General features: G+C 38.8%; 1 protein-coding gene across 2 annotated transcripts in view; it reads right to left on the bottom strand.

The window, feature by feature from the left end:
* GRIP1 (glutamate receptor interacting protein 1) overlaps positions 1–23865 on the bottom strand; it is a 332455-nt gene that overhangs the window by 63307 nt on the left and 245283 nt on the right. For both annotated transcript variants that reach the window (XM_004381537.2, XM_004381538.2), the window contains exons 11-13: positions 18848–19034; positions 17900–18045; positions 11240–11320 (exon numbers count right to left, since the gene is read on the bottom strand). In XM_004381537.2, the coding sequence (XP_004381594.1) occupies positions 11240–11320; positions 17900–18045; positions 18848–19034 (414 nt within the window). The remainder of the gene's footprint in view (positions 1–11239; positions 11321–17899; positions 18046–18847; positions 19035–23865) is intronic.

The following is a 23865-nucleotide window of genomic DNA, read 5'->3' as shown; positions in this document are numbered from 1 at the left end:
CTATGGGGCAGTTCTACTCTGTCCTATAGGGTCGCTATGAGTTGGAATCAACTCGACAGCAACAGATTTACTTAATTATATTTTGCTCCATGTTCATATTCTAAACATGTACATGTAACTTGCATTGACTTTATAGGTAAGACTATTATCCTGTAGAGTGGTCAGCTTTGGGCTTTATAACCTTTCATAGAAATATTTCCATTTGATGAGAATGAAGAGCAATCAGAAACAAGAATCTACTTAGAATTAACCCTCAAAATGAATTATAGTCCATATAGGTTTAAAAATATCATCTTGCCCTAGAAGTTTACATTTAATTTAGGCATTTGATACTTAAAATTAACCAAGCCAACGTTTGTAAAAAAAAAGAAAAAAATTTGCCTCTGAAGGGAGATGTTTTGCCAACCTGAAGCCTGGAATGATCTCCTTTTTAAGATCATTAAGAGGCCCCTAAAGTAAGATTTTATTATAAACAGTCTGATCACCCCACAATAATTACAGAACCATATCATATCCTATAATCCCATCTGAATCCCAGGAAAATGTTTACACACAAGAACAGATGGTTTACTATCTCAACACAACATCTGAAGAAAAAGCAAACACACCAATACTTTATCCACTGTCTAAACTGGTCTATAGGAAATATTAATGGGACTTCATTCAATCATTATTCTTAGCTGCTAGCAAAGTATGGAAAATATTCTACTTGCTATAATTAATTTGTAAGTTAAACCTGCACTTAACGATTTGATATAATTCCTGTAGAGAAATATAAACATCTAGCATTTTTACTCATGTCATATTTCAAAACTGCAAATTGTTTTGGGCAGAGTGCGCAAAAATAAAAACTTTGTTATTACCAGCAAGTACAATTTTTCTAGCATCTGCCAATGTATTTACACAAAATTTTGCCAAGCTAGAGTAACCACCACATAGCACTCAATGTTTCTTTTGGCTTTTTAAAAAATCCATGATCCGCTGAAATGGTCTGTGAAACAAAACAACAGTAGAGGCAACAAAATACATCAAATGCACCTGTCATCTTTGTAACAGAGGAAAATAGCACTGTGACCTCCTGGAAAAACCCAGAGCTTTGCAGAGAGGTTTGAAACTTCTTATAGTCTACAAATGTGTATGGCAGCCATTCTCCTATTTACCAGACTCTGCTCTTTCTCCTTTAACCAAGTGCATACCTGACACTTAAAGGCTCATCAGGGTGGATGCTCACTGGAGTGATGAAATTGACCCCAGAAGTGAATTCAATTCTGAATCAGCTCCTGACTCGGTAACTACCATGAGCTTTAATTGTGGCAGTGCCTGCTCCAGGGGCTCAGCCATGGTTTGCGCATGCCAGCACCATGCTTTACTTCTTTGCTGCCTAGGAAGCAGTCACAAACCAAGCATGCTTTGCTTGGCTTGCAATGCTTTAAAAATATTGAATTAGTTGCCAACATTTAAAAATTGGTAGATTTCATATCCACCACCTGTCTGTCAGCTTGGGTGGCTTGCGTGTTGCTATGATGTTGGAAGCTATGCCACCAGTATTTCAAACACCAGCAGGGTCACTCATGGTGGACAGGTTTCAGTGGCGCTTCCAGACTAAGACAGACTGGGAAGAATGACCTGGTGCTCTACTTCTGAAAATTAGCCAATGAAAACCCTACGTATCACAACAGAAGACTGTCCGATATAGTGCTGGAAGATGAGTCCCCCTGGTTGGAAGGCACCCAAAATACACAGTGGCCACAACAGTGGACTTGAGTATACCAATGCTAGTAAAGATGGTGCAGGACTGAGCATTGTTTTTTTCTGTTGTACATAGGGTTGCCATGGGTTGGAGCTGACTCAGTGGCAACTTACAACAATGACAAGATTTCATACAGATATCTAGCTTCTCCTAAAAAATCAGAGAGGCAATGAATGGATAAACAAAATGTGGTATATACACACAATGGAATATTATTTTGCTATAAAAAGGAATGAAGTTCTAATACATGCTATAACATGGATGAGTTTTAAAAATATTATGCTGAGTAAAATAAGGTAGACTCAAAATGACAAATTCCATTTACATGAAATATCTAGAAGAGAAGAACTCATAGAGACAGAAGGGTGATTCATGGTTATGATGGGCTAGGAGAAGGGGTGAATGAGGAGTTATTACTTAATGGGAACAGAGTTTGTTTGGGGTGATGAAAAAGTTTTGGAAACAAATAGTGGTGATGGTTGTACAACAATGTGTGACTGATGACAATGGACTGTACACTTGAAAATGGTTAAAATGGCAAATTTTATGTTGTATATATTTAACAAAAAAAAATGTTTAAAAATAGTATGGTGCAGTTGTTAAGAGCCTGGACTCAGCAGCCAGAAAGCTTGGGTCCAAATTCTGCGTCTACCACTTAAGCCTAAGTACTTTAATATCCTCCTCTGCAAAACAGTGATGAGGAATAGTAACAGTGTTTACCTTAGGGAGTTTTTGTTGTAAGGATTATGTGAGTCATTACATGTCATTTGATTGGGCCAGTGCACACAGAATGCATTACACACGTTTATTATTGTTGTTATTAGTATTATCCAACAACATTGGACTCACTTTCCCACTCTGCCCTTTAGGTGGAGTCCTCATCCATCTCTCATTTTATACTGTCCTCACTGGGCTGATTTTACTCAATGACTTGCTTCACCCCTGAGTGCTTCTGAGTTTGTGACCCTTTGAATGAGAATTCACTATCATTCACCCACAGTGCTTTGAATTAGACTAGAGTTCTCCACAGAATCATTTATTTATGTAACAAATATTTATTAAACACCCACTATGAGCCAGGCACCTCTGCTCTAGGCACAGATCATAAAACCGCAGAAAAGTTTGATAAAAAGGAGAGGCAGGGCTGGTAAAATCTCATGAGGTCATTAGGCATGAAATAGTTTTTTCTGTGAAGGGATTTTAACTTGGAAGGCCACACAAACAGGTTATATGGAGGAGAGATGGGGAGAACACCCAACAGGTTAAGAGTGTAACTTAGAAATGGTACAACTAGAATGGAATTAATGAGAATAATGACACATTGTGGAAAATGTAACCAATATCACTGAATAACTTGTGTAGAAATTGTTAAATGGGAATTTAATCTGCTGTGTAAACTCTCACTTTAAACACAATAAAATATTTTAAAAAATAATAGTTATTAGACTTGTCCATAGATCTTTTTAACTATGTGTTATTAAAGAAGTGCATGTAATAAATATTATGTCACAAATACGTTGTAAATATTTGGATAACTGAATTTCAATAAAACTTATTTCTTTTGTTAAAAAAAAAAAGAGTATGACTTAGAAAGGAAGGGTAACAGAAAATTATTAAGTTCTGAAAAAGAAATAAAGAGAAAAAAAAAGCCCAATAACAACTTCTTGAAATCTCAACTTAACTGGCCAAACATATAGGACTGGAAGTCTGACAAAAGAGAAAGACCAATAATGCAAAATCCCATGTGATGTGACGTATATTAAGTTTAAAACACTGCCTTTTTCCCACTCACATTTCATGAAATAATTTTAATTCAAATTCTTCATTTCTATCTTTAGTTTCAGCGTTTTTGCTATTGTTAGAGCCACATTTTCTGAGTCATCTACAAACTTTTCCAGAACTCATCATTGTTCTTTCTGTCTCCATCTCTATTAGAATTCATGAATGACTATGTCACTGGAAATTTTAACCCAAACCACATGTGCCCATTGTATAACATTATAACATTGGATTTTTTTTTTCATGCTGCTCACAGCTGTACATTCTTGATCCTGTAAGGAAACTAGTTAACTATATTCCTTTTTAAAATTTAAAAAAATTTTTTGAATAAACACTTTTAATACAGGAGCTAAGATGGGAGGGAGGAGGATTTATTTGCCTTTCCAGGTTTTGATTTTCCTCAGATAGAACCCCAGCTCCTTGCCCTCTAGCACATAGCCACCTACTTGGCCGCACTGGTCTGGCCTCAAAGCAATACACGTAAGAAGCTTGCCCTGCGGAACTGCACCTCCCGAAGACTGCTGATCTTGGCATTCTTTTTCCTTTCATATTTTTTTCTGAATTTTCTTTGATAGCTTTTTGTTTAAAATCTCTTCCCCCTCAGGAACCAGTTTGGCCCCCTTCTTGCTGCCCAGGGGGAGTGCATAGTGGGACTCATACCACTGACAGGATGGTGTACTGTCAATGAGCACGATGTAATTCTTCACCAGGGTTTTGGTGTAACCAGCTCGTGCTACTGGACGTACTGTAGACAACATTGATGATCCTCGTTTCACAGGTATAACACTCAGAGCCCTAGAAGAAGTTCTCCACATCCAGCCTTAGGGCCTCCTTTCACAAGAACTATGTGTATGTGTTGTTGTTGTTGTTGTTAGGTGCTGTTGAGTTGCTTCCAACTTATAGCGACCCTATGTACAACAGAAGGAAACACTACCCGGTCCTGTGCCATCCTCACAATAGTTGCTATGTTTGAGCCCACTGTTGCAGCCACCATATCATTCCATCTCATTGAGGGTCTTCCTCTTTTTCACTGACCTTCTACTTTACCAAGCATGATGTCCTTCTCTAGGGACTGGTCCCTCCTGATAACATGTCTAAAGTAGGCGAGACCATGTCTCGCCATCCTTGCCTCTAAGAAGCATCCTGGCTGTACTTCTTCCAAGACAGATGTGTTCGTTCTTCTGGCAGTCCATAGTATATTCAGTATTCTTCACCAACATTGTAACTCAAATGCATCAATTCTTCTTCAGTCTTCCTCATTCATTGTCCAGCTTTCGCATGTATATGAGGCGACTGAAAATACCATGGCTTGGGTAAGGCGCACTTCCACTTCTTGTGGCAGGGCTTTCTTTTGCCAAAAGTGGATCTTGTGGCACTGGTGCCAGCTGTCCTGGGAGATGCCCATTGCTTGGCACTGGCTAGAAAGAGCTAAAATTTCCTTTTTATTTATACCAAAATTATACATGCATACAATTTAAAGAGTCAAAAGTCCTACAAGAGCAGTCCCCCATTTCCTGTTTCCCCAGATACAATTACTCTCCACTCTTTTGGCTGTTTCTTTTGGCATTTACCTCCATATTGCTTAATAACATATAACAATTACTACTTAATTATTTTCAACTTTAGTCATTCTCTATTTACTTTCTATTATGGAAAATGAGGATTTAATTCCCTTACACATCTACACCCCTACCATATACATGTACATTTTTAATCCCCCTGTTGTCTCAGTACAGTTTTGTCATAATTTTGATAATATCATTATTTCGTGTTTATTTAGTATTACTCTCTAAACAATATTTGTAGACAAGCCATGTTGTAGACCATGATTACTTTTCCTTTTCTGCAGAGCTATTTTTCCTGTAGTTGTTTGCTTAATTTTCTTTGTTTATCATTAATTCAACTCCTCAGATCTCTCAGGTTATATAAATCTCTAAATATGTTAAACCATGTTAGGAATTCTATCAGAGCCTTCCCACTGTCTGGACTGGTTGTTTTCTGGGCTTGCTGCATAGATTTTGGGAACCTCCATCATTATCATTCTAGAGATTCTCTTCGCTTGCATCCTTGGAGCTCCTGCATACTGAATACCAGCTCTCCTTCTTTTGGGATTTATTTCTCACTTTTGGGGGTGCACATTCTCCAGTAGCGTTCTGAGGAAGAATGCATGAAAGTAAAGTTTTTTTGAAAACTGGCATATATGAAAATGTGTTTTGCTACCTTGACACTTGATTGATATCTTTTTTGGGTAGAGAATTCTCTCTTAGGAATTGTTTTCCTTTAGAATTTTGAAGACAATTTTCCATTGCTATCTAGCTTCCAGTGTTGTTGGAAAATCTGATACCATTCTGCTTATTTGATTATTATTTGTATTATTCTGATACATTGTATGAAAACTCTTCCCCAATCCCCTCTGAAAGCTGGTAGGACTGTCTCTGTGTCCCACTGTTCTGAGATTTCATGATAATATGCCTTGCTATGTATGAGACTATTTTCATCCATTGTTCATGCATTCACCAATTTGGAAACTCACATCTGTCAATTCTGGGAAATCTTCTGAGATTATTTATTTTCTCTCCTTTTTCTGTAACACCTATTATTTTCGGAATTTTTCATCAACTTTATTTTCCAGTATTTTTACTGAGTTTTTCTATTTCTGCAATATTCTTTTTTTTTTTAAATTGTGGTAAATATATAACAAAACATTTGCCATTTCAACCTTCTTCACATCATCTGTGCAATATTCATATCAAGAGCTCTTTGTTCCATTGTAGCTGTTCTTTGTGTAATATCATTCAGGCTTTTTTTAATATTTTTTATTTTTAAAGTTTTCTTCTTCCTGCACGTGCCATTTCCTCTTCTTTCTCCTTTCTTGTTTTGGTTATTGTCTTAAATATTAGATTCTTTCCTCAGGTTTCTGTCTTTTTCTTGGCTGTCTGCTCATATATAAGACTGTGGCCCTACAAACCTACTTGACAGCTTGGTGCACCCAAGTGGGGCTGGTGGACTATGGTTTTCACTGTACAGTTCAGACCAGGTTGTTTCTTTGGGTAATATGGCCCTGATTCTGTCTTCCACTGGGAGTATATTAAGCCGAGCTTCCTGGATTGTGAGTTTACTGGGGAAAGAAGGCTGGCAGTCTCAACATTCAGTATGTAAACTTTCACTTAATCTCTGCTTTTAGAACAGTATTGCTGGACTCAGCTGTGTTCTTTCAGTCCAGAGACCTTCATTTCATGCTTTCCAGGGAATAAAACTCTAGGCTTCTAACCCCTGAGTGGGGTAGGGGCAGTTAGCTGTGCTGAATGGGGATGGCATCTGAGGAACTATTTCATTCTTAACAATCTTTCAACTAATCTTCCTGTCTCAGCTCTACCACCACTCTCACTTCCAAAAGTCCCTCGTTTCACCAGTTCTTGAGGCTTTTGGGAGTTTAGGGTATAAATCAGGCTCATTCACAGCTTTCCCTCCTGCTTTTCAAGTTAAATTAATCTTTCTCCATCTTTGTAATTTCCAAATTTTGTTGCTGTTGTCTATTTTCCTTTCATTTTTTTTCCTAGTGGGATTTTGCCATTTGAAAAACCTTACATTTCATTTTAAAGTAGAGTATTGAGTGGGAGCAGAGCTAAATCTACCATCTTTTGACCGCTGAAGCTTTAAAATCCCTGGCCAGACCTCACTATCAGAAACTTATTCTTATAGTGAACATGGGTTCTCTTCCTCGCAAATAGTGTCAGATCAAGAAGAAAATGACATTCTCTACCCTTGGTTTAAATAATTTTTTCTGTATCTGATGACAGGCAAAATCTGAAATTTCAAGCTAATTAAATATGAATCAACGAAGTATTCTAAGAACATTCTATAATATCCAGCCATTCTTGGAACTTACTCTGTTAGTCAAGGTACCTTGCCTAAAGAGGCTCAAAAGGTTTCCAAACTACATCAGAGAAACACATATGCACATATGCGTGCATGCACATACACAGTCAAATCACTCAGCTTTATTTTAATTGCAACAATACATGGCACGGAAAACAATTTGTTTGATTGGAAATGGAGCTGTGAGTAGAGTTTTTATTGCAAAGTTGGCAAAAAGCAGGAACCATTCTCTTCTAAATACATTTAAGACTTAAGGGGAAAATGACAGATTTGTTGTGCTTGTCATAAAGGTTGCTTTATGATTTTATTAAAAAAAAAAAAGTAAAGCTAGCCTTTGTTCCTGCAAATGATTCAGTCACAACTAAAAAGAAAAGCCAACAAGATAACTTCACTCACAAAATGCTGCCTCTGCTTTTCTTATGTAGGATCTGGAAAGGTTCATCAATCAGATGGTGACGGGGATGAGTGCAGTAGTGATAGCAAAGCCAGTGTTAAATCAGGCAGAACGGTCTGAATCCCTGCTTCGCCTTTTATGAGCTCTGTGTCTTTGAGCCAGTTACCCAGCTGAGCCTTACTTTCCTCTCTATAAAATGGGAATAGATGTCACAGGGTTGCTTTGAGTATTAAATGAGAAAAAACATATAAATTGCTTAATGGTGTGACCTGTGCAAAACAGATACAAATCCCTGTAACAAAACCTCGAAAGAAAACACCAATGTCAAAAGGGCTTGACTGACAAGTGCCGTGAGCGAGACAACCAGGGTTCTCTGACTTGAAAGGCAGGTAGGCTGCCGCGGAGGGGACTGGCTGAGGTGTGCAGCCAATAAGAATGTGGCTTCCAGTTTCCAGCTCATCCTTCTGCTAGGTCCTTCTGCTTTATTTTCTATAATTGATCACTTGTACTATGGCAATAACATCAATAAAAGTAATGCCTGATGCTAATGTGCTATGAATGTCTCATTGGGAACTTAAGAAAATTAATCTAAAACTGCTCACTACAACCAAAATCAGAGGGACTCATTTCTCAGTCAATTAGGTATGAGAGAGTGTGCCGTCAGCAGAGTGTGAAAGTTCTGACAGTATACTTAAAGAGATGGAGGCCTGTTTCTTACACTCAGAGTTTTCACGACGTGAAGAAGACAGAAAGTGGAACTCTGTATAAAGACAGAGAAGTCAATAAGCCCTTGCAGTGCCTGTTTCACTAATATATTGCCACGTGTGTTTGAGAAGTGGGTCTCTTGATTTCCTCCAATACCTTGGGAAATTATAGAGAAATAGACCCCCCCCCCAAAAAAAAAAGTATAACTAGTTGCCATGAGTCCACTCTGACTCATGCGGGATACCATGTGCAAGTATGGTTGGCACTAAATTTTATAGTCTAGATCTTTACCTAGCATATTTCACCAGGCTCTGTGTGTAAAATGAATAATAAAGGTATTAACAAGAATGATCATCATCATACAACTAACATTTATTAGGTTTCAAAATGTGTTCTAGGCATTTTTATATGTTAATTTAATCTTCTCAACAAGTTATGAGGAAAGTAATATGTACCCATTTTATAGGTGAGAAAACTGGGTACAGAGAGGTAAAGGAAACTGCCCAAGGTCCACAGAAAGAGAGGAGGTGGGCAGTCTGGGTTCTGAGTCCATGCTCTTAATCACTTCCCAAGTCAGTGATTCTTCAGGTCACTCAACAGCCTTTGCACAAACATCGATATTCATCATCCTCCTTGAAGGTTCATTTCCTAGAGTGTACAGTGCTTAGTATAGGATTGTTGCAGACAAAGACTTCTCATTTATTCAGTCAACAAACGCAGATCATTAATAAGCACCTTGTATGTGCCAGGAACTGTACCAGGCCTTAGGAGTTTACCATCTCATATAATGAAAATGTATTCTGGACAAATTTTTTTAATGAATATTTCTCATGAGGAGACACAAGCTCAGCATGGTGATGCTGGCTGTGTAAATGGAGCTGTAGCTCTAGAAGGACTGACCAGCATGCTCGCCAAGCTTATGTATCATTTCTCCATCCAGGAACAGAATAACACTTTTAGCTTCCATGAATAGTGTTTGCTTATGGCGACTAAAACTCAGACTATTCTGGTGGGGTTTGGGTTGTTGCCATTATTGGAATTAAAATCAATTTTAGAAGCAATACTTAATACGTGCATACCACCATTATCATGCATACTTAAAAGCAATTTTTCATGTGAATAAGACAAGTATTTTGTAGTTCTGCGTATACTTCACATGACAACACTGCAAAAAAAATGAGTATATAAACATCTATTTTTTGAAAGAAATATATCACAGGAGTATTTTTTAAATAGGTACTCCACTGAATAGTTCAATTATATTTTTATTTATATCAATTTTTGAGACTAAATCTATTGCATAAAACAATCAAAAGAAGTGAAATTCTACCTAATTAAAATTTGAGAGTAAAATAACTTGTGACAACGATGACAGGCACTTCTGATAAGTACGTGTCTTCGGTATACCCACTAATAGTATGCGTCTCTCAGGACAGGGGCTGTATTCTCAAAACTCCATAGGGCCGAGGGCATGGTGTGCACTCAGAAGGTATTTATTGAATGCAGGCAAAAGAAAGAAAGAATGCAATGGAAGGCTGGGCCTTAGTGCACATTTCCAGGAGGCACCACTTTCACAGCTAGTTCTGTTGAGTTTTGGCTCTCACAGAGTTCACTGTATATGGCTTTCTTGTTCTTAACATTTGTTCAGAGTTGTAGTACCACTCCTTTTTAGTGTTACACTAGGTAAAATTTCATTTTCAGTGTTAAATTTATATAGTCAAAGTTGAACTGGACAGCCTCATTTCAATCAAGAACTCTTTCATTTATTTTTGCCTTAGCCACTGACATAGACGCTGTCTGACTCGGTATAGGAGTGACGCACTTTTATGTGGGCTCATCACTCTTTCTTGATAGGACCACCTCTTGGTCACGGACATTGCCTCTCTGTCTCCTTTGGTCATTATGCATTAATCATATGCTTCATTTTCTTGCTTCACTTATGGATGAATTTAGTCTATGGATATTAAAAGCACAAAAATCTCAACTTCTATAAAACTCTACTGGGACTGAAATTTTCAAAGTTGTTTTACTAAAGCAGTTATAAGCTAGAACCTAAGGAAACGAGAGAATTTTATGAGTTTGGCTTTTCCTTTTGGTTTGGTTACCCAGATAACCTGCACCATGGAGGAATTCAGGAATTTACTAAGGTTAGAGACATTGTATTCATTTAGTGAAATGGACTATAGATGTATAGTGAACAGACAACAATGGACTCAAACATACAATGATCATGAAAATGGCACAGGACCGGGCAATGTTTTGTTCTGATGTATGTAAGGTCACCATGAGTCAGAACCAACTGGATGGCAACTAACAACAGCAACAAGTGAACAGATAGAAAGATAATCTTAAAAGGAAATAAATATAATTTTTGATAGTTAAATAGCTTATGGTGAAACCTTAATCCATAATACACTAAAATGCAGAGAAACCCCATGCGTGTATTGCTTATCTACTTATTCATGGGGGATGTGAGACAGATATTTATTGAGTATTTACTGATTACTTGTCATTTTACAGATAAAGAAACGTAAGACTGGAGAAAGTTTAAGTAACTGGTCTCATTCACACAGCTAGTAAGTGATCGATGTGTGACTGGCTCACATTTTGTATCGTTACACAGAAAGTTGGCAATGACCCTTAAAACATTCGCCACACCTGTAAACCATTTGACAACACAATTTGCTAATGTCTTTTTAAAATCCAGTATTTAAAAAATTATTTCTACTTACAGCTTATGGTTATTCCAAGTTCCACACTGTGCTTCTTAGGTAGCTTCACATGAAATGTTCCACTACTTGGGATGACAGACTCTATAGTTTCAAAACAAAAAAAGAGCATGTTTATAGAAGACCAAGAAGAATGTAGCACCAATTAATGAAAGTGAATCAGGATTACTTGCCTCATAATCATCTGAAGGTTTTGTTGTGTTTATTTTCACCACAATAAAACAAAAAGTTTGTATCCTTCCCATTTCCCAAAAGGACTTGAAAAAGGTAAAATTATTTCCCCAGTTGATTTCAAAAGACTAGCTAATTTTGATGTACTGGGGAAGAAAAAGAGAAGTGAGTTAAGGAAGAAAAAAAAAGCAAAACCAGGTAAAAGCAGGTGTGTGTCACTTCTTTACTTCAGGTGTTGCAAACACTGTAGATATTTACTTCCAAAGATTTTTCAGCTCCATGCCTTTCCTCCTCCATCTCCTTCCTGACTCTGCCCCACTCCCTGTCCCAGCAATGGAAGGCTAAGTGCCCCAGCATGCAGACTGGGGGCTGACAGGGCATTTGGAAGTGGTCACGTTTGCACCAATAGCCAGTCAGCAGGGAGAAGAAAGAAAGAAACAAGTATACATGGGGAGAGATCACGAGGTCCTGAAGAGAGAGCCTGTTCTTGGCCTTGACAGCCCTGGTTCCAGTCCTTCCAGGGGCTGCCTACGTTTCTGTCCTCAGGGGCTGAGAAACTCTTAGTATGCTTCCAATAAATGCTTCTTCTCTGCCTAAACTAGCCTGGATGCATTTCTGTTGCTTGCAACTGAAAGATCTCTGATAAACACATTGATCCAGAAGAGGAAATTGGATGGGAACGAAGCAGAACCCCCCCGCCCCCCAACACACACACACACACACAAGTGCGTAAAAGCGTAGCATGAATAAATTATTTTATTATTTGGACAAAGCATGCAAATGGGCCATAAGTAAATGAGCAAGAAGCTTTAGAAGAACAAAAGGCTTTGCTAGTTATAGAACTCATTTCATGTTATGTTTGACAGTTTTAGTGTTTTCTGTTTTAACAAAAAGTTGTCTGTAAATGTGTATGTAGGTTTGAGAGTCCCTGGTGGCACAAGTAGTTAAGTGCTCAAATACTAGCTGAAAGGTTGGCAGTTCAAACCCACCCAGATGCGCCTTGGAAGACAGGCCGGACAATCTGCTTCTGGAAGGTCACAGCCTTGAAAACCCTATGGAGCAGTTCTACTCCACACACATGGGGTGGTCACGAGTCAGAATCTACTCGACAGCAACTGACAACAACAATGTATGTTTGTATATAAAATCTTGCCCCTGACGCTATGCTTAATACGATTAGTTAAAGTCTCTGAATCACAAGGGCTGGGAAACACTGAACTAGAGTAGTTACGATAGCAACGTTTTGCTTTTATACATTTTTAATGCGGGCAACCTTGACCAAGATTAATATTGTTAATGACACTTGAGATATTATCACTTCCTGGAGAACAGTAATGGATCACTTTTGACTACATAAGTTTGGAAATATTCATAATGATGAGCAAATACCAACAAATGAATCTCTTTGATCAAGCTGTGGCTGCACTTTAATCTTTAAATGTTAACATGATTTATTTTATATTCGGTGTATGTGTGTTTTCACCTATATAACTACTTGGTTGCTAAAGCAAAGGTTTATTTAAGTTGTGGTTTCTTAAAGAAATACTAGTAAAGAGGAAAAAAAATCCAATATTTACCAAAAATAGGCTTAGAGTAGGTAAATAGAATCTGAGAACAAATGATGTTTATTTTGTTAAATTCCATGTGATTATTTTGTGCTTCCCTGGTTTTCTTTACCTTTGTTAATACTATAATTAAAAGTACATTTGGATAAGCAAAGGCTTTCTTCTTTCCAACTGGTAGCTTTTCTGCCTGAATCAATTGTGTTGGCACAGAAAGATAACACCAAATCATAATTTATCAACCTGAACACACTTGTGAGATTTGTAAAAACTAAGGGATGCTAAGGGGGTGAATGCAAATGTTTAACTTTCATCCACTCAGAAAAAAGCACTAGGGTTGCTAGTAATGATGGCAAACATCCATTTGGTAGTATTTTCACTGGGACTTCTTTCCAGTACAAAGTGGTATTTTTTTCCCAACAAAATAATTTCAGAATTAAAGTACAAACTTCAAATATTCACGGTATCAATTGTAGATTGGTATTTACAAGGCACTATTAGATAAGGCAAAATGTACATTGTGCATATGCCATGATGACTGTTGTTGTTAGCTGCTGATGAGTCGGTCCCAACTCATGGTGACACCTCACACAACATGCACCATGCTCATGATCGGCTGCAAATCAGAGCGTTATGATCCATATGGTTTTCATTAGTTGATTTTCAGAAGTAGACTGCTAGGCCTTTCTTCTTAGTCTGCCTTTAGTCTGGAAGCTCCACTGAAACCTGTTCCGTATCATACCAACACAAAAGCCTCCACCGACAGACAGGTGGTGGCTTTGCATGAGTATACCCACTCCGTTGAGTCGATTCCGACTCATTGACCCTATACAACTGCGACCCTATAGACAGACTACAGCTTCCCCCATAAGGTTTCTCAGGCTGTAAATTTTACGGAAGCAGACTGCCGCATCTTTCTCCAGTGGAGCAGCTGGTAGGTTCAAACCACCAACCTTTTCGTTAGCAGCTGAGCACTTTAACCACTGTGCCACCAGGGCTCCTTCTTGCATGAGTATAGCTTTAAATTATATGTATGGTAAAGGACATTGGTAAACGAATGTAAAAAAAAGTTAACTTTGATTTTACTAGAGTGACGGGTACCTTAAACTTAAAAAAAATTTCCATTAATGTTACCACAGTGTTGTTTGTATAGTAGTATCTACTTAAAGAGATAGATATAGACCAAAGTATAGTCATACTCAAGCTTTTCAGCCACTTTTTATGTCATTTAAAATATTTATACAATAAAGAGCTTATCTCTAAACTTAAGGGTTTGAGAATTGATATCCAGGTATAATATATTTTTGAGGAAAAATTTTGGAAATGGATGGCTCACATCTAGACAACTGGGATTGGATCCAGGACAGGGAAGTTTTGAAATAGCTCACATCCAGAGATTCCCTACCAATGTTCTTGAACGGCTAAAAAAGATTTTTCTGATTCCAACAGATCCGTAGACTGATAATGTTTAGCTAGAGTGTTTTACTGAGGAGTCTGATGCTGTGTCTCCGCTCAACAGGAAGGTGCTGGGATCAATTTGTGATGTTCACCACGAGCAAGGGAGGAGAGAATGACAGGATGGGAAATCATTTTTCTGGTCTTCTTCTAGATCTCTATACATTTGAAATGGGTTGGTGATTTCTGAAACAATTAAGGGCAGGGGAAGTGGTCTTAGGCTCCTTTTTCCTGGCCCTTATCATATAAGCTGGGTAGTGAACAAAGTGGGTGTAATAGACATAGTTCTTATTTTTTTAGGAGCTTAAACCAAAGATATTAAAGCATTTAATCAACAAATATGAAAATACACATATACATTAAGCATGTTTTAAATAATTAACAAATATCAAGGATATTTAAAATAAAATAAAAAGGAATTTATAGCTCAAGTAAATACTTACTGCTTTTTTACGCAAATAACGCACACCTTCTAGATTTGTCTGCCAACTACATGCACCCTCCTCCCGTAAGGTATTTTTGGAAGCTTTGCTAATTTTTTTACAGCAACATGTAAGAAAAAAAATATTGGGATAGTGGTGCTCATGAAAATAACCTTGCAGGGGAGGGCGTGGTTGGTGAAAAAACAAAGCGTGCGTTATTTGTATAAAATATGGTAGATACTGCTTATAGAAGTCAAATTGTGCTGGTCATTGCACTACTGGAATGTAGTGGATAGATGCTGCTAAACATCCTACAGTGCACAAAGCAGCCACCTCCCACAATGAAGACTGTCAGTAGTGTGGAGGCTGAGAAACCCTGCTCTAGTTGTTTCATGCTGGTTAGCTCTAACATCTCTTTGCAGAGAAGCAGCAATGCAACAGGATGTGGAGAAGACAGGATGAAAATCATAAGACCTGGGATCTACTGTTCACTTTGCTGTATAATCTTAAGTTTCCCCACCTTAGCCTCAGTTTTTCCATTTATAAAGAGATGAAGGTACTGGATTCCAAGATTCCTTTTACCACTAATGTTCTATGATGGTCGTTAAGTACATTTTGGTGAACCTACACAGCCTTCTTCTTTGAACATCCTTCCTTCACGTGACTGATCCTTACAGGGTCCTTCTACCTGATTCCTGCTTGGCCACAGCTGACAGGAAGGGGAATACCAAACCTAAGCTGGGCCAATTATGTTCTTTCTTCCGGGAGTTAGAAATTACAGTTGGCTGGTCCCAGCTCGGCACTTTAAAAGGGATGGGAGAATCATGTACAATAAGTCAGAGAAGACTTGCCGAGAGAGACAAATGGAGCAGATGTGTGGAATCAATCAGCACTGAGACAACAGCAGCCCCAGAGAAACAGAGGCATGATTTCAGTTACTGATGAAAACCCAAGTTCCTGATCCCAGTCCCTCAGGAGAGCCAACTGCACGTCATTCACACACTCATTCATTCATTCATCAAATATTGACTAAGAGACGCCTCCTGTATTTCATCACTATTTTGGGCACTAGGGATACATTTGTGAACAAAAGGCACAACAACGCTCTCATCCTGAATTTTCTACTGGAGAAGAGAAACAATAAACAAAAAAATACACAATATAACATCAGTGCATGAGAAGGGCTATGAAGAAACATAAATCTGGGCAAGAGGAGAGGAAGTGACGGACGATCAGGGAAGGCTTCTTGAAGCAGGTCACATTTGAGCAAAGACTGAATGAAGAGAGTGACCAAACCCTTGCCTACTCCAGGGAAGAGCTGTCCAGGCAGAGGAAACAGATCCTGCACAAGTTCTTTAGACAGGAATGTGCTTGGCACATCAAGTGCCACTGGTTTGTGTTCTTTTTCCTCATTCCAAGTCTGGCCATCATTGTGAAGGATTTTACTGTGTGGATGGTCCTTCCATTAAACCGAATTTCCAATTCCCAGAGCTTCCCTGGTTGAATGATATTCACCCTTACTCCACTTAGAGGGACCTTTCAAAATCTTTCTAAAATATTGATGAAATTTTCTCGCTCCCCTGAATACAATGCTCCATGGCTTCATTACACTTAGGATAGAATCTAGACTCTTTACTAAGACACTCCAATCCAATCTCCAAATCCAAATTTGACCCCACCTCCATTATACATTCCAGCAACAGCCTTTTTTTTTGCTGTTTCTAAAATACATGAAGCTTATTATTCTGGCTCACTTCCTTCATGCTGGTTGCTCCCTCTGCTGAGAGAATGCTTTCCTCCCGGATCCTTGCATGGCCGGCTCCTTCTTAACATTCAAATCTCTGCTCAAATGTCACTTCTTAGAGAGTCATCTTACAAAAACTGCTCTCCCACAGTCATTCTTTAGCCCTTTACCCTGTTTTATTTTCCTCAGAGTTCTTATCAGTATCTAAATTGATATTTTAAAATTTTTATTACCTTTCTGTACTGCTATAACACAAGCTTCATGAATACAGCGTTTTTTTCTTTCCTGTTTACCACTGCTAAAAAAGTAACTGGCATATGTCGCTGTTGTGTGCCGTCAAGTCCATTTCGACTCATAGTGATCCTAGAGGACAGAGCAGAACTGCCCCATAGGGTTTCCTAGCCTGTAATCTTTATGGGAGCAGATCACCAGGTCTTTTTCCCGAGGAGCCATTGGGTAAGTTCCAATTGCCAAGCTTTTGGTTAGCAGCTGAGTGCTTAAACATTGCATCACCAGGGCTCCTAACTGGCATATACTCAATCAATATTTGTTGAGATGATGTGAGGTGTCCAAAGGCATATGTTTATTGATTGGTAAGGGTTATTAGGTTTGTGGGGCAGTATTTCACTGTGTGAGGACAACTTTCTTAAACGGGAATGAGCGCCTATCTCTAAAACCCACAAACTTGTTAGTTACAGACCAAATATCTACCTACTGGCTTTGTATAAATCCATCCAACGGATTCTCATTGTTCCCTACAGAACTTTCATATGTTCTTTGCAGAGAGTAAAGAGATTGTGGAAAAGGACAACGAGAAGCTTTTCTTGCCTCTGTGGCTAAAGAATATTATTTCCCTAGCAGATAGGGGAAAGTCAGAAAAAATAAGGGTTACATGATTATTATTATATTTTAATACCTGTATAGCAGCTATTTTAAGAGCTCGGCTGCTAACCACAAGGTCAGCAGTTCAAATCCACCAGCTGCTCCTTGGAAACCCTATAGGATAGTTCTGCTCTGTCCTATAGGGTTGCTATGAGTCAGAATCAACTCAACGGAAATGGGTTTGGTTTTTTGGTTTGGTTATAGTGGCTATTACGTATTCAATTTGTCACATTTATTTTCAGTTATTCTTATGGCGAGGTTTTAATGAATATTACAAAAACAATGCTCAATTCAAGAGGACGTCTTGAACCTCCTAAACAAAACTGTTTTATACATATATAAATGTCCCCCTCTGCTACATAACCAATATAATTCACAGGCAGTCCACTCCTGACTCTGCCTCTGAGTTGAGATTATACGATCCTACCTGCAACATCAAACTCGATTTCCAGTGTGACCTTGTTAGTGATGGAAGAGTCTCGGAGGAGCTGATTGGCTTCCTCAAAGGTGCTGTCTTCAGTTGGAATTCCATTAATGGCCATCACTCGGTCTCCAATCTGTAGCACCCCACATCTAAATTTAGAACCACACGTTAGAGGTTGTAGACAGAGTAAAACATTATTAAGCTGAGGTTGCCAAATCTACCTTTGCGATCCTTGCACGAAAGCATAACCGTTTTTCTTGTTTACTCAATGCTGCGGGCATTATATTGTTGTTGTCGTTAGTTGCCGTCGAGTTGATTCCAACTCATGGCGACCCCATGTATGGAGAGTAGAACTGCTCCTTGGGGTTTTCAAGGCTGTGATCTTTCAGAAACAGACTGCCTGGCCTGTCTTCCCAGTCATCTCTGGGTGGGTTGGAACCGCCAACCTTTTGGCTAGTAGTCAAGCGCTTAATCATTTGCTCCACCCAGGATCAAATTAGGTCAATGCAGTATCTTGCACTCTTGCATTTCATGGCTACTTATGTGGGCAGGGGAATCCTAAAACATCCTAGACAAGCAATTAATAATTCAACACGATGGTATTTGTTATAATCTGATCTGAACCAATATATAGTAATGATGAGTGTACAATTGCCCATGGGAGAGAAATGATTAGTTTGAACTTCAGAGATTTTTTAAATGGATTTTTTCCTTTTTAATTAACATAGCCTCTGGTCCCCTGATGGACAAAATGTTCTAGATAAAGGCATCCATGCTTGTTATTCTTCTCAAACTTGATCAAGAACATAAAATTTTATTGTCAGAACAGACAGTTCATTACATCTTGCATTTCCTGCATCGAGCACTGTTTCATAATTTATTAGCCACTCAAAAATAACCAGCACCAGAAATTCAGAGCAGAGAAAGATGCTGTGAAAGAATATGTCTCACCTCTCTGCTGGGCTGTCAGCTTCAATATAGGAAATCAGAGGTGGAGAAGAGAGAGTCTCTGTGGCAAACACACTGCCCTGCAGTTGTATCCCAAATCCCGTGACAGGATCTGCTGTCAGCACAACCTCTGTCGTTTCTGTGTGAACAACCTGCCCAGCCAAGCCAACTGTACTAGAGGCTAAAGATACTAGAGGGACAAACATGAAAAAGAATGGCTTTAGGTTGGAACAAGTGTGAGGAATAACAGAATTTCCAAAACAGATCCCATCTCTGGAAAAAAAGCTTATTGGCAATGGTGGGAGATTAAATGCTAGTCTTCTACAAAAAGTTTAGCTAGACACGAACAAGATAAATAATCTCCCAATACTTGTTACATTTCAGCCATAACACCAGTGCAGTCTCTTCCCTGTTTCCCCAAACTAGGGATAGTCGTGGGGACTGTGGGAAGAGGGTAGCCTTGAGGTTAGTGTGCCTGGATTCTAGTCCCAGCTCTGCCACTAAGCAACCAGCTAGCTGACCTTGAGGTAAGTCATTTAATCTCTTTGTGTGTTTGTATACTATATAGAAAAAAAGGAGCTGGGGAAGCTGGTCTTACCTCTTTTTCCACTACAGCCTTCTGCACCTAAGCTTCGCTGACTTTTTACAAACAATCTGACCATTGTTTCCTGGAGTGGTGAGGCTGTGCTGGCCCTTGACCTTACTTTAGCATGGGGTTGGCATGATAACAGTTGTTTAAATTTTCTTTCAGATTCCTCCCGCCTCTAAATTTGGTCTCTTCAGCTCTTATTCTTTCCCACTCAGTTTCCAGCCTACCTTGCCATCTCCTATTTCACTTATCCCTCTGATACCTGTATCAGTCCCCAGTCACGTATCTCTATATCTGTCTTGTTCCTAGCTCCAACCCAGGTCAGGGAAGAGCTGGTCCACTCCTTTGTCTCAGCCCTGCCCACTGGGACCCAGCCATCTTTGCTGTCTGTCAGAGAGCAAATTCCCTGCCTGCAGAGTCCTATGCTGGACGCTTACCTCCCCCCAAAAGAGTCTTCCGGTCCCATTACTTTAATTGAAACCTGATGGCACCATTTCCCTCAACTCTCTCTCCAGTCAGAAGCCATTTTCCTTCACTTCCCCTGCATGGGGCAAGGAGAGATAATGGTTTATAATACTCCTTGCTCCCTTCTTGCAGTACTTTTCCCTCATACCTCTTCTTTTCAAAATGATATCTTCTCTACTTATTTCTCCTTCATGTCATCCTCAAACCCACAGTCTTCTGACTTATAAAAAATTCCCCCAATTTCCTCATTGACTTCAGTACTTGGCTCTTAGTCTGCCTCCCCTAACCTGTAGCTAGTCCTTATCCTCATCATCTTTAACATCCATGGTGATAACTTGCCTATATGTTGGCTTTTAGTCTCTTTAGATCTCTCAATGACAATTGCCAGCAATTCTGCTCTATTAGTTCTCTGCCATCTAGCCCTATGCGAGACCCCATCTTCCTTCAAAACGGATAGATTTGCAAGATCTCAATATCTGAATCCTACTGATCTCATTCTTTCTCCTTTTTATGACTTCAAGTCCCATTCCTTCTCATTTACCTCCTAGTCAAATGCTATCCCAGCAATATTTTAGCAACAGATTTTTTTTCCCCTTCAAGTAAAAGCATATGAGAGATGTCTTCATATTCCAGTTAAAAACAGACTACTGCAGTTGAGGTAGGAGTAGGACACCCAAGAGCCCTCCCCCGTCTCATGTGGGAATATGAGGAACACAGTTTGAAAGTCATTGTCTTCACCCATTGCCTTCTACTAGTTTCATTTCCCTCCATACTCCACCTGGACTTCATTGTGACCATTTCAATGACACTTTTGTTAATATTAGAGTCTTTTCAATCCCATGTGACTTTCTATTCTCTAATATTCTATACTGTTTGGTAATTCCCAGTCAACTCTCTCCATTGCTGTTTCTGAGTTGCCAGAGGATGCTAGAGAAAGTCACATTACTTTTCACATTCACCTTACTTTTTGTTGGGCCCTGGAATCCTTTGCTGTGTAACATTTTGACACCTTATTTGATTCCTCACAGTCTGTCTCAAACCTGTACCCTTTTATGGGCAAAACTTTACTCCTCACCTCATTTCCTACAAGACTGAAAAGATCCAACCATTCGACAAGATTTCCTTCAACAACTTTCGTTTCAACCTCAACTTCTCTGTATCATCACCTGTTCTCTCTTCCTTTTTTCCTGTTTCTGGAGGATGTGTCCTTCCTTCCCTTTCAAAGCTACCTCCTTTTAGTGTCCTTGATACTACTCCTTACCACTCCCTCTGTTATTTTGTGCCATAAAAACCTCCTTCTCTCTTGCTGTTTTTACAAACTTTCCTACGCACTCTGCTACTTCCTGGCCTCTCTCTACAGATTTGTAGGGATTCCTTAATGGCTTAAAATTTGGCTTCTCCTTTCACCCTTTATTAAACTGCTCTCCTGACAGTCACCGATAACTTCCTGATTTCCAAAATCAATGGCCTCATTCTCTCTAACCACTCTGCAGCAAGTGGCTTTGATAACCAGCCACTTCTTTTTGAAATTCTTCTCTTGTTTTCAGTGAAACTGTGTTCTTAGATTCTTACTTTTTCAGCTCCTTCCAGTTCCTTTGCCTCCTTCTGCACTCCTAACACAGAGTCCCTGTGGTTCTTTGTCAACTTTCATTCTCAGACATCCCCTCATTCACTTTTAAGTCTTCTAATATAACCTATGCATGTATCTTCTCAAATCGGTCTAGTGTCTTTCAAGGTCCAGTTTTGAATTTCCTCACCTGCTGATATCCCATCCATAAAGAGGCCTCATTAACTCCTCAAACTCAACATTTTCAAAATTAAGTTAATCATAGTCCCTTCCTCACTGTCACTACTTTTATCAGTGGGACCATTATGCTTGTAGTCCTCCATACTGGAAATCTCGAAGTAGCCTTTGACTCACAACTCCTCATTGTCTTTTAAATTCAATCAATTACTAAATTCTTTCAGGATGACCACTGATATATATCTTGTATAAATCTTTTCCCCCTTCCTACTGTCAATACCTTAGTTCAGGCTTTCATTACTTTTTATCTTAATTATTTGAATATCCATACTTTTAGGTCCTCTCATGGCCAATGCTTTCTACATATTATTGCCAGATAATGATGACCTCATCACCACTAGTATAGATTACTGTATAGACTTCTAACCAATGTTGCTGCTTCCTGTCTTAAGCTAAAAAAAAAAAAAAGAAAAAAAATCCCGTTGCCATCGAGTTGATTCCGACTAATAGCAGCCTCAAAATTGCTGCCAGAAAGATCTATCTAATATGAAATGTCATCTGCCAATTTAGAATCTTCCAGTGGTTCCCTATTTCCTATAGAACACAATCTTGAATTCTAACATAGCCTACAGATCCTTCATAAATTAATTTTATTCAACCCACCCAGCCTCCTGCATCTCCAGTCTCCCTTTACATACCATGTGCTCCAGCCCTGCTTTCTACCTCTGAACCTTCATATATACTGTGCCTTCTGCTCTTCGGGAACCCTGTTGGTGCAGTGGTTAGGAGCTACAGCTGCTAACCAAAAACGCTATGGGGTAATTCTATAGGAAACTGTCCTATGGGGTTGCTATGAGTTGGAAACAACTCAATGGCAATGGGTTTTTTTTTTTTTTTTTTTTTTAATGCTCTTTGGCCCTTCCTCTGTGGTTTCAATGTTACTTTCTTATTTTCAAGTCTGCTCTAGAATTAACTCTATCCCAGCCTCATCGAGGTAGATTTAGGTATTTCCCTTTCTGCATTTCCATAGCCTCAAATATATGGTTCTATTTCAGCATTTATCAGGTTTTTGTTGCCTGCTTGTCTATTCATTTGATCCTGAGTTCTTTAAAAGCTAGGACCAGATCTTTGAAATCCCAGAGCCTGGGACATTCAATCAATGCTGGATAAATAAAATAAATTTTGTAATACCGTTTACATTTTCATTTTTGGAATCAGCACTTCATGCAGATGTTGCTGAGTTGCTATAAGAACTAGAAGCCACTCTTCAGGATGCAAGCTTTTCTACTGTGGGAGATCACTCCAGCATTGTAGCTGACGGGGCAGGGGAAGGTGAGGTGGATCATTCCTCTAGGAAGAATCAGGAAAAATCTTTTTCTGCTTAAGAATCACCATCATTGTTTTCTTTCAGCAGGATTATCGTCAACAAGGTTAAAGCAGCCTTCAGTGAGAGGGGTGAAGGTAGCCTCCAACATTAAGCTTTTTAAGGTGAGTGGCCTACAGTTCCAAGGTCTGACACATGGGCTACATGAGTTGTGTTCATGATTCATCTCTGCTCTGTCTGGTTCCCATATTAATTCAGATTACATATTAATTCAGATTACATTCTCCAGTGTGGCTTTGCTGATGTCAAGTGTACTCTGATTGCTTTCCAGATCATACTTTTTGCTATCAGTTGTACAAAACCATTAGAAGATGCCATTTCCTGTCAGGATTTAGAGAGTTTCCTTCCAGTTATTACTCATAGCAGGCGGGAGTATAATGTTAGAATATCATCTATTTGGCAGATTACTTTCACTCCATCTTCAAGGTAAAGCTTTTTGGAATTCAACAGGAATACTTTACATTTTGGCAAACTTTCTACAGGTTCACATTAATATACCTTTTTTCCATTCGAGACCTCAATTTGGTATTGATTTTTTGACTACTAAATTGGTGTTTAAAACTGCTTTTGAACTTTTGAGTTAAGTCATCTGTTTACCCTTTATTAAGAAAGAATCAAGAAGAAACTTAATAATGAGAAGGGATTAGGTTAGATATGGGGAAGACCTTCTCAAAGGTAAGACTTGTTATATTTGACTTGCTATATTTTTTGGAACCGTTAGAGAAGACAGCTGAGAAGTTTCATTCCCTAAAAGGTTTTGAAAATAGAAATAAGTACTGATTCAGTTTGGGCTCTACCTGGAGGCAATAAAAATTATTAGGAAATTTAATTTAGGATTT

This window comes from Trichechus manatus, unplaced genomic scaffold, assembly GCF_000243295.1.
Source record: "Trichechus manatus latirostris isolate Lorelei unplaced genomic scaffold, TriManLat1.0 scaffold00086, whole genome shotgun sequence".
NCBI lineage: Eukaryota > Metazoa > Chordata > Mammalia > Sirenia > Trichechidae > Trichechus > Trichechus manatus.
Note: the sequence above shows the minus strand (reverse complement) of the source record. Positions and strands in the feature narration are given on the sequence as shown.